Below are 10,574 nucleotides of genomic sequence, written 5' to 3' on the forward strand. Positions count from 1 at the left end.
TTCCTGGAATCAATGGGGTTCACTACATAGAAATTCAAGCAGGTCCGGGCTGAGAACAGAATATATTTTGCTTTCACTTGGAGTGAGACCAACTCATTCACCAAGAAAAATTAACTTGGAACATACAGGTGTGCTCACACAAAGAGCCCCCTCCCTTCCACAGTTAGAGGATACAAAATCCCAGGTGACCAAAGAGATTAACACTGCTGCGAGTATTTTCATTTCAAAAAGGGCCCTTAAAATATTAACTCTGGTAGTTCCTTCCAGTGTGGACCACCTCCGGGGCGCTTAGATGTCCTTCATGAATCATTAACGGAGCTGAGGGATGCAGTGAGGGAAAGCTGAGTCCTCGCCAATGGAAGATCGATAGGAGTGAAGGTGCGTCACCCATGACATGATGCTCGGAGTCAACAGGAGATGTGACTGATTTATACCCAAGCTTTAGAAAACGTGCCTCTGGGCTGAAGGCAGTGGTGTCTATAACGTGGAGGTGAGAACCTGTTCCTCCCAAAGTGGGTAGCAGGTGCCATGAGAGAATCGGGAGTGTCCTGTCACCTCTGCCATCTCTCCCCTCTGCACTCAAAGGGCCTAAGGCTGGAGGCGACAGGTATTGGTACAGCTCAATCCATTCTGCCTCTGGGCCTTACTTGCTCATTAGAGAAGGCTGCGGTTTCGTTTCAGATTGGCAGTGCAAAACCTGTTGTCATATTTCATGTGATGATGTTAACTCTGCTATGAAATTATGCCCTGAGAATACCTCAGAGCCGGCTCAGTACGTGTAAATAGCCATTTATCAGAAGCAACCCATAATCTTCCCACTGCTGTGCCCAATTCTGTAATTTTCCCTCAGCTGACAAACTACAAATGAAGAGCATATTTAGATTTCCGTTATGAGATTTAAAATATGGATGTGGACTTTAAGACCTAAGCCCTTCAAGAAGAAACCAGGGAATTTTCCCATTACATTCTAAGGACCTTTTCCATCTGCTTTATAATCATACAAGAATCCTGTGGCAACCTTCACTGACCTCCGTCCACAAAAGCTCGCTGCCAGCAATCCAAGCCAACAGAGGTCCCCAATCTGGGGTGCAGAAAAAGAGAGACTTTACTCAGTTTGCAAACTAGGGATATGCAGCTTCCAGAAGAAACTGAAATACACTCTCCTAGGACGAAGGGGAAGTCAGATTATATAGAGAAAGTGCCCTCCCTGGTCCCTGACTGGTCCATTTTTATGCAAAGGAGGAATCCAAATTCACACAGTTTGATTGGTCCAAATAGCACTGTCCTGAATGGTTGGATACCTTTTGGGGAGGGGGCTATTTTTCAGCCTACCACAGGAATCTCACATCCTGATTGTTACAGAGCTGTTCTGATTGGTTAAGAAAGATGCAAATGAGGATATAGCTGTGCAGCTCTGATGGGAGGGGCAGGTCTCACCTCATTGGCTGAAATACTATTCCAGGAACTCTTTTATAAGTGTTGACTCAGGTGGCAGGAACTCAGTGCAGGAGGCTGGCAGCTCCGTCTATGGTTCTTACCTGATGTGCAGTGTTTATGTGTGACAGGTCTCTGCCAGCAATGGCTGCTAGACTCTGGTTATACATCTGAGCCCTGCCCTGGCCAGGTAGTTCAATTGGTTAGAGCATCCTCCGGATATGCCAAGGTTGTGGGTTCCATCCCCAGCCAGGGGTCAGATATATTCCTTCTCAGGGGTCAATACCTTGAATACAATTTCTTACCCTGTCAACTCCCTCCCTTCTAACCAGCCCATCACCCAGTTAGTGCCATTTCCTCACACCCACCAGCACATGCACGTTTCCATACATGCATAGAGAATGCCTCTGTAAGCTCAGAACCTCATTGTGTTTGTAAACATATTGATGTAAGCTTTAACCACTGAATTATTTTTTCCACAAACACCAACATTTCATGAAATATTATTGGGTGCCAAACATTATGTACTAGATTCCTTACATATATGCTATCATTTTTTATATGAGGAGACAGAGGTTTAGAACAAGCTGTGTCTAAGATTACAGATTTAACATTTGGAGTCAGGATTTGAACCCAAGATAATAGATGGTATTGGTTTCTTGTGGCTTAAACAATAGAAATTTGTTCTCTCACAGTTCTGGAGGCCAGAAGTTTGAAATAAGGTGTCCACAGGCCACACTCCTTCTGGAGTCCCTAAGGGAGAGTTTATTTCTTGCCCTTTTCAGCTTTTGGTGGCTGTCATGTCAACATTCTTTGGCTTGTGGCCTCATCTCCTCTCTGCTTCATCTTTGCATCACCTTCTCTGTGTGTGTCTCTCTCAAAGTTCCCTCTGCCTTGCTCTTATAAAGACACATGGGATTACCTGTAAGGCCCATCTGGACATCCTATATAATAAAGAGGGAATATGCTAATTGACCATAACACCCTCACAAAATAGTGGCACCCACAGCCACAAGATGGCAGCGTCCAGTCCCCTCAGCCCCACCAGGGCCTCGGGCCCTCCTGCACCCCCCACTGACTGAGGCTCAGGCAAGCAGGGCTGGCTGAGGTACAGGAAAACCTTGGATGGTGGCTGCCCAGCCACCCAGGGCCAGCCCAAGGCTCAGGTAACCAGGACCAGCAGAGGCTTACACTGCCTGCGATGGCAGCAGCAGAGGTGTGATTAGGGCGTCGCCTTCCCCTGGTCACTGGGTCACCTCCCGCCCCTGAGGGCTCCTGGACTGTGAGAGGGGGCAGGCCGGGCTGAGGGACCCCCTCCCTCCAGTGCATGAATTTTCATGCACTGGGCCTCTAGTACTACCAGTATATGACCCTTCACTTAATCAAGATACTTAATCACATCTTTTGCCATTTAAAGTAGCAGGCATAGGTTTCAGGGATTTGATGTGAATACCTTTTGGGGAGGGGGCTATTTTTCAGCCTACCGCAGACACTAAACCTGTCAAAGACCCCATGGACTAAGGCAAGCATGTCAAACTCAAAGGCTAACACGGGCCAAATAAACGAGGCATGTGGCCCACAGGCCACGAGTTTGACATGCTTGGACTAAGGTCTCCATCATTAAATGTGCATAAAAATCCTTGAGTTGAGGGAAGTGGAGGCAGGGGCTGCCTAGCCTATGAAGTACAAATAGCTCCTTAGGCAGCCTCCACTTACTTAAAATTTCTACAGACCTGAAATTCACAAACTCCTTTATATTCAAACATGAAAACATCATGAAAAAAATATCACCCCAAGATATCTGGGAAGAGTAATGAGGCATTACTAGCCACAGTTACCTTACTAGAGATCAGTTTATTAAAGTAACCCTAGTAACTCACAGCCCTGCAGAAATGAGACACAAACAAGGTCAAGTCTGATGGCCAAGATGGGACATTAATATTTTTTTAGGTACATCATTACATTGAACAATAACTTTGAAATGCCCCTTGAGCCATTTCTATTTTGAGGCCTTATCTGCTGCACACAAGAACACTTGAATGAAAAAATAATGCCGTATTTAATTAATGATGCGTAAGTTTTATCAACTTTTGTCTGCTATCTGGCCATCTTCTTACAGGTTTAGGTTGTCAAGTTGGCATTTCTTAGTCCATCTGTTTGTTGTTCCCATGTCCCCATGCAGGGAACTCTCCACAATATTTTGTTTTTCCTCCTGGAAATGACCTTTTTGTAACCTTTTAAAAGATGCTTATTTGTCAAAGAATTTCCTGTCAACATTAAAGAATATTTTTGAAAGGATAAAAAAAAATCACCCCTAATCCTACCGACCTAACAAGCAAGAGTTTTTATGAGAGGAGAGTGCTCTAACCTATCGAGCATCACCCTGAGACTGTATGCAAAGGGAAACAGGACAATATTTGCTTTTCAGTGGTGAGACGCGGACCCACCTCAAGAACTGATTAAAGCTCTTAGGCACCATGGCCACAGTCTTATGAGTAAATAGGTCCTCATCACATCCTGGCACCTGAGAATGTGAGCAGATGTGATAAACGAAGGGGCAGCAGCCTGGTGAATCCCAGGGACGGTGCTGTGTTTTCACTGTGATCCACTGGAAGGTCCTGCTAGAACTCCATCATAAGAAATCAGATCGAGTCCTTGTGGAGGCTTGGATTTTCCATTTTCCGGTGCAAAATGCTCTCTCAGTATCTCACCAACATTCAAGGCACCTCTTCCCACTATCTGTTGAGTCCAAGAAATATGCTCCTACCTTCAGAATTACCAGAAAATATTAGAGGAACATTTTTCCCTTGAGGAAAAACATGAACAGGTGGGATACAGCTTCGGTCTCAATGATGGTCTATTTCTCCCTCAGAGCATGCACGTCGCTTGCCGAGTAATTCTTCTGCACGAGTGTATTTGTGAAGGAAACCATGACCATAGAAGCGAAGACATTGTGGTTGTAGTTTCTAAATTTAGAACACCTGTGTCTAACTCTTGGCACCACCCCCGCCCCCCCGGCCATCATTTATTAGCTATAGGAACTTGAGTAGATTACCATCTTCTCCATGTCTCAGTTTCCTTATATGCAAAATTGGGACAACAGCAGCACCCACCTCATAGCCTGTGGCGAAGATAAAATGAGTGAATCTGTGTAAAGTATGAGAAAATGCATATGTGTGAGTGCAAACCCATGTTTGTGACCATAACCATGTCCAGGCAACACACACACACACACACACACACACACACACACTGAGTGAATATACTAGATATAATTCTATGTCATGTAATTTCATATATATTTTTGGCTCTCAATATGTATTTATATTGAATAATAACAATGTTATTAACAATATTAATAGCCAACACTATGGAGCATGAGTTCTGGCATTAATTTAAGTACTTTACTGGTACACAGATTATCTTGTTAATCTTTAGAAAAAAAATAGGATATAACATAACAACATACTTTTTATATCCCCATTTTGAAGATAGAAAATTGAGGTCCAGAAAGGCTAAGCAATCACTTAAATTCACACAGGTAGCATATGATAGAGCCAGAAAGTCTGGCTTTTTAAATCACTAGTTACCTCCTAATATTCCACAATAGCTTTGCTTGTATGGTGCTTAGTATTTTATAAAACACTTTCAGACAATCAGTCGGTGGAGTGAGTAGGGGAGGGTTACTATCCTCACAAGGAGAGAAAAGTGGTACAGCTGAAACCATGGGTGTCTTTAGGTGGAAGTGTTTCTGTTTACAAACATCCTGGGTGCCTCTGTGCACAGGAAGCCGGTCAACATAAATATACTGAGTACGTATAATATGTCACACTCAGACACCAGGGCTGGGGTATAGCTACAGACCTTCCCCGGAAGCATCACAGCCCAGTGGGAGACACAAGTATGGAAACCAAGAATCATGGTACACAATGTGTCGTGGAGAGATATGAAGAGGGCCTATGGGGCATAGAAGGAGGGGCCATTTGTGCCAGGAGGTCTGAGAGGTGGCAGCAGGGCCTTCCTGGAAGGGAGAATGCATGTGTGAGTGTGAGTCCATGCCTGTGACCATGACAGTGTGTCTAGGTGTGACTATATATGGGTCTGAGTGTGTACCTGTTTACATAGGCTTCCTCGTGTATGAATTTATGCACCTGCAGGTTGTAAGTGTGGAATCAGAAAGCCTGAATGGAAGAGAGAACATGTCTAGATGCACACACACCATAGTAGACTCCACCCTGTCTTGGGATGTCCCCCTCACTGTCCCTCCTCCCCAGGGTAAACACAGATACCAGTCACTTTCCACTACAGCAGCTGCCGTGTGGACTGTGGTGGTTAGGTCCACCAGGCTTTTCGACCTGCCAGTCGTGTAGTGGTGTAGCAGCCCGCGGGCCTGTGTGAGGAGCGGGAGGTGTGGAACACAGGTACCCCTGGGGGCACGGCTGCGTGCTCACTCCGGGTTCTGTGTGGGTGAGTGCAGAGTGCTGGCTGCTCCCTCTCCCTTCATCTGCACCCCCTGGAGGAGTTAGTTCACCCACTCACCTGTTCCCATGGCCACCTGAATGTGGCCGGCTCCTGCCTCCACGTAAATGTCCCCCTGCGCTGGGGCGGGGCGGAGGTGCAGCTGGAAAGTGCTGGTGCCCGTTTTGGGTGGAGGCACCCCTAGCTCTCACCCCACCCCTTGCTGGTCCAGGAATCTCCCGTAGAAGGAAAAACCGTGTGCAAATGCACACAGGACTGGTGGCAGCCATGAGGAACCCAGAGGGTCACTCCCAGGGGCAGCCTGACCAACCCCCTCCCTGATAACAAAGCCTGTGTTTCGGGCAAAACTGATCTCTGGAGGGCAAGTGAGGGCTCCTCTCTCCACCAAAGTTCCCCCAGGGACTGGGGAGGGAGGGTGGCGGTGAGCTATAATACTCTATTTCTTTCATGCTTGCACTATCAAAAAAAAAAAAAAAAGCTAAAATAATTGCAAATAATTTGTAACTGATGGTGGCTCACAGTGGCAAAATAATTGAACTAGATTTTCCCTTTTGTTATAAGGCATCTAAATTCAGAGGCATGGGGTCGTGTAAGGCAAAGGCATTACGTGCTGGAATACACTGGTGATTTGTATGTGTTTACATCCTGGCCCAATGCACTGCCACACGGCGAAATAGTCATAGATGAAAACAAGCAAGAATGAGCAGCATAATCAACATCTGGGGGATGCCACAGTTTAAGCTGAATGAATGAGAGGGTGAAGAGGAAAACAAATATATTCAGAAAGTCCAATGGTCTCGTCTAGTGATCCCTGCCATTATAATGCCTGGATTCTGTTCCCAGCTCCACCTATGACAATCTATTGAAAGGGTTGTTGTTGTTGTTGTTTTTATCATATATTGGAAAATTAGTCCAGTGGCAAGATATCTCTGAAAAATAGGAATAAGCTTAATCAAGTCTGTTGAAGTGTTCTTTAAAGTGGAAATGATTACTAAAAAGGGTGGCTAGTGCATATCTGAATATGTTTATTGCAGTACCATATACAGTATATATTTCCATGTTCGGGACACAAATATTTTCCTACACATTACAGGAAGATGCTGGCTTTGTAATTTGCCAGGATAATTTTTCCATGGTCAATATGTTGTTTACGTGCATCAATCGTCAGAAAAAGAGAAATAGTCTGATTATGGCTACATATTCTGCTTAGAGGCTAAAGTTCCTATCATGGACTGCTTGCAATGTTCTATTTTATGGCACAGATTCAGCGGGAATCCGATCTGCTAAAATATTTGGGCTGTGAAAACTCCAACCCTGTGACAGATGTCAAGTCCAATTAAGTGACTCATGTCCAGGTTTCTGTCCAATAGGATTTCCCATTAAATATCAATTTAGGGGGAAAAAAATTCCATCCCCCTTCTTAAGCCTTTATCTCTTCCACCATCTCCAGGCTGAATCAATTGGTACCAGGAGAGCTAAGAAGCCACGCGCATCTCTGCCACCCTCTCCCGTCTTGCTCAGCTTCCCTGCCACTGTTCCTGCTGGAGACCTTCACTTTCCACCACCCTTTCTCCAAGCATCTCCAAGCCACTGACTATGTCTATTTTGCTACAAGGTAAAGGAAGGAGGGGGTTGGGGGTGGGAGATGTAACCAAGCCTGGAAAGACTTTGAAACTGGAAATAGGTGTCTGTTTATACAACATACAAGTAGATGTGGGAAGAGGAAGAGACACGCTTAGCCCCGAGTTATAGTATTGTGTTCCTGGGAACTGGGGAGACATCAGCTGAACAAAGCCTTATCTCAAAAAAAAAAAAAATCACTTCTGAGCCAGATCGCATCTCTGCCTTGTACTTCCCAGTTTCTGCTCAGCCCTGTTAAGGGGAGGAAAAGGAATCCTACAGGAGCCGTATCTTATCTTAACCATCTTTCTTATTGATCCTTCTGCTATTAGAAAGTGGAGGAATCAGCCCTCTGATGTGACTGTGTTTATCTCTGCATCTCTTTTGTTATTTATAGAGACCTAGAAGAGGAGAAAAGGCAGGAGACTTTTCAACACCTCCCGTGGTTTTTTGGGGGGAAGAAAATCAACAACGAATTTCCCGAAATGTTTGTGAACAATTAAGAGGCAAAGGCGTTTTGATCTATCAGCTAAGTAAACAATCACTGATACTGTCCTCAGTGTGGACACCCGGCGAGATGACAGCTGCTTTTTCATATTTGAATGTAATACATATTTTCTGCTTTTAATATATTTCGGAGTCCCTCCCCTGTATTCCCTGGAATTTTAACTCTAAAAGATTGGAGAAAAGATTATCGAAAAGGCTTTTACAAGGTAAGGCTCCTTTAAATAATTTTTTTTCCAGCGTGGAACTAAGTTAGTTTGTTCATATTGCATTGACAGATGCATTTCAGGCAAATGTTAAAGAAATAAAATACACACACGACGTGCTTTGTATGAATATTTAAAAAAAAGATATCTGGAGGAGAATTTATCATGCTTTGAGGGCAATCCAGGAACTTTTTGCCTGAGCTACAACTGTAGTGGCTTATTCTGATTTTCTGGCTTATTTATTTATACCCTTTCAAGCCAGTGTGTAGGCGCAAGTTGCTCTACTTATAAATGTATCCGTTAAAAGCCGCAGGGAATCACAGGTAGTTCACTTGGAGGGTTGTTTTTATTTTGCCTTAGAGGACATGATTTCCTCGCAGGGAAACGAAAGCCGTCTTGAAGCCAAATTCGCTCCTATGCCAGTGCGGTGCTGGGAGCGGATCGCGCGTCCCCGCTTTTGTCTCTGGAAGCAAACCCTGGCGCCCATGCGGGTTTCTCCCCGGCCAGGTCGCTCCGGCTGCACACGCAGGGCCCCAGGCTCCCAGCCTGGTCCTTGCGCCCGGGGCGCCCGCAGTAGTTGCGCTCGGTACCTGCAGGTGCTGGCCCCTTTCTAGACGCCGAATTCCCCCGGAGCCCAGCGATCCTGGGCCGCTCCCTTCCAAACGCGCGCAGGAGGGGCGAACTCTAGACGCCGGAGGAGGCGGACAAGGGGACCTTTCCAGGAAGCCAGCGTCAGAGGAAAAAGCTGGGGACAGACCTGCCGGGCCTTGGCCAGGCCGTCCGGGAGGGCGGCGGGCTCTGGGCTTTGGCCCCCCAGCACCCAAACTTTGCGGGCAGAGGTGTAGCGGGGGCCAGGCCTGCCCACCTCCTCCGGTCCCTGCCTTTCCCTTCCTCCCCGGCCTCTCCTCCTGCAGCGCCCCGGCCGCCAGCGTTCTCCGGGGAGTGGTCGGCAGGTTGCCGGGCGGCGCATTGTCTGATCGCAGGTCAAGTCTCCGCGTCCCTGGGTCCCTGATGTGTGTGGCTGCCTGCGTGACAGATGGTGCTTCGGGAGCCTGCGAGGGTACGAGCGCCTCTGTTGTGCTGAAAGGAGCCTCCGTTTGTTTAGTCGTTTCTTTATGATTTCGGAGAAGCACTGGGGGGGACCAGGACGCCTTCGAGCTCTGGACCTGCTCCCCGTCAGCCCGCGGGACCGGACCCCTCTCCAGCCCTGGGCGCCCCACCCTGTACCCCAGAACAGCGCGAGGCCCGCGAGCCGGATTCCTTCCCCTTCTCCCTTCCCTCCCCCCAAAAGCCAGATGTGTTCATCCTTCGTCATTTGTCAACGAAGGAAGTGAAGTGAGGAAGGCAGAATGATGGAGTTGGTCTATGGCCCGAGGCGCACAACACCCAGGCGTCACAGGCTTGCGGTTGTCCCCGGGCTGGGCCTCCTGCAGGCCGAGGTCTCAGGTCCAGGATGCGGCCCTGCCTAGGAGAGACGGCTCCCTCCTCGCCGGGCCAGCTCCCCCGAGCGCGCGGGCCTGGGGTGGGAAAGAGGCCGGACGCGGAGGCTCTGGGGGAGGCCGTCCCCCGCTCCCGCACCTATCAAAGACCCTGATTCCTTTTATTGATTGATTTTCTGACTCCCCCTCAGCTTCCAAAATGATGCTGAGTCCGGACCAAGCCGCCGACTCGGACCACCCTAGCTCGGCGCACTCGGATCCGGAGTCGTTGGGCGGCGCGGACGCCAAGGTGCTGGGCAACGTGTCGGACTTGGAGCCGGTGGAGGAGGCCGAGGGCGACGGCAAGGGCGGCGGCCGGGCCGCGCTCTACCCGCACCCGCAGCAGCTGAGCCGCGAGGAGAAGCGCCGCCGCCGGCGCGCCACGGCCAAGTACAGGTCGGCTCACGCCACCCGCGAGCGCATCCGCGTGGAGGCCTTCAACCTGGCCTTCGCCGAGCTCCGCAAACTGCTGCCCACGCTGCCCCCCGACAAGAAGCTCTCCAAGATCGAGATCCTGCGCCTGGCCATCTGCTACATCTCCTATCTCAACCACGTCCTGGACGTGTAGGGGCGGGCGCGCTGCCGGAGCTGCGGGTCTGGATGTCGGGGGACCGAGACCGACCCGGGAGATTTGGACCGTGGAAGAAGTTATCAGCGTGTTGCGTTCTCTCGGATCAGCGGGGAGACGAGGGAAGGTTTCCCACTCTGGAAGGTGGGCTTGTCTGGCAAGCTGTGGGGCTTGCAGGGGGTATTTCCCAGGCCGGCGGACCTGGGGGGGGGGGGCACTGGAGATGGGCCGCCCCCAGGCCTCCCCTCCCAGCGTCAGGATCCCTTTAAGGGTGTTTCCTTTAGC

The 10,574-nt window shown here is 48.7% G+C and overlaps 1 protein-coding gene across 1 annotated transcript; it reads left to right on the forward strand.

Moving 5' to 3' along the window:
• Positions 1-7,406: 7,406 nt before the first annotated feature.
• Positions 7,407-10,309, forward strand: NHLH2 (nescient helix-loop-helix 2). The gene is made up of 3 exons (XM_006105987.3): positions 7,407-7,528; positions 7,931-8,246; positions 9,874-10,309. Exon 3 carries the CDS (start codon positions 9,882-9,884, stop codon positions 10,287-10,289), a length of 408 nt encoding a protein of 135 aa, XP_006106049.1. The 5' UTR covers positions 7,407-7,528; positions 7,931-8,246; positions 9,874-9,881; the 3' UTR covers positions 10,290-10,309.
• Positions 10,310-10,574: the final 265 nt, after the last annotated feature.

The sequence above is a fragment of the Myotis lucifugus genome, unplaced genomic scaffold (genome assembly GCF_000147115.1).
Source record: "Myotis lucifugus unplaced genomic scaffold, Myoluc2.0 scaffold_744, whole genome shotgun sequence".
Taxonomy (NCBI): Eukaryota; Metazoa; Chordata; class Mammalia; order Chiroptera; family Vespertilionidae; genus Myotis; species Myotis lucifugus.

Excerpts from the sequence above, each read along its gene's own strand:
- NHLH2 (XM_006105987.3), top strand. The coding sequence starts at position 9,882 with ATGATGCTGAGTCCGGACCAAGCCGCCGACTCGGACCACCCTAGCTCG.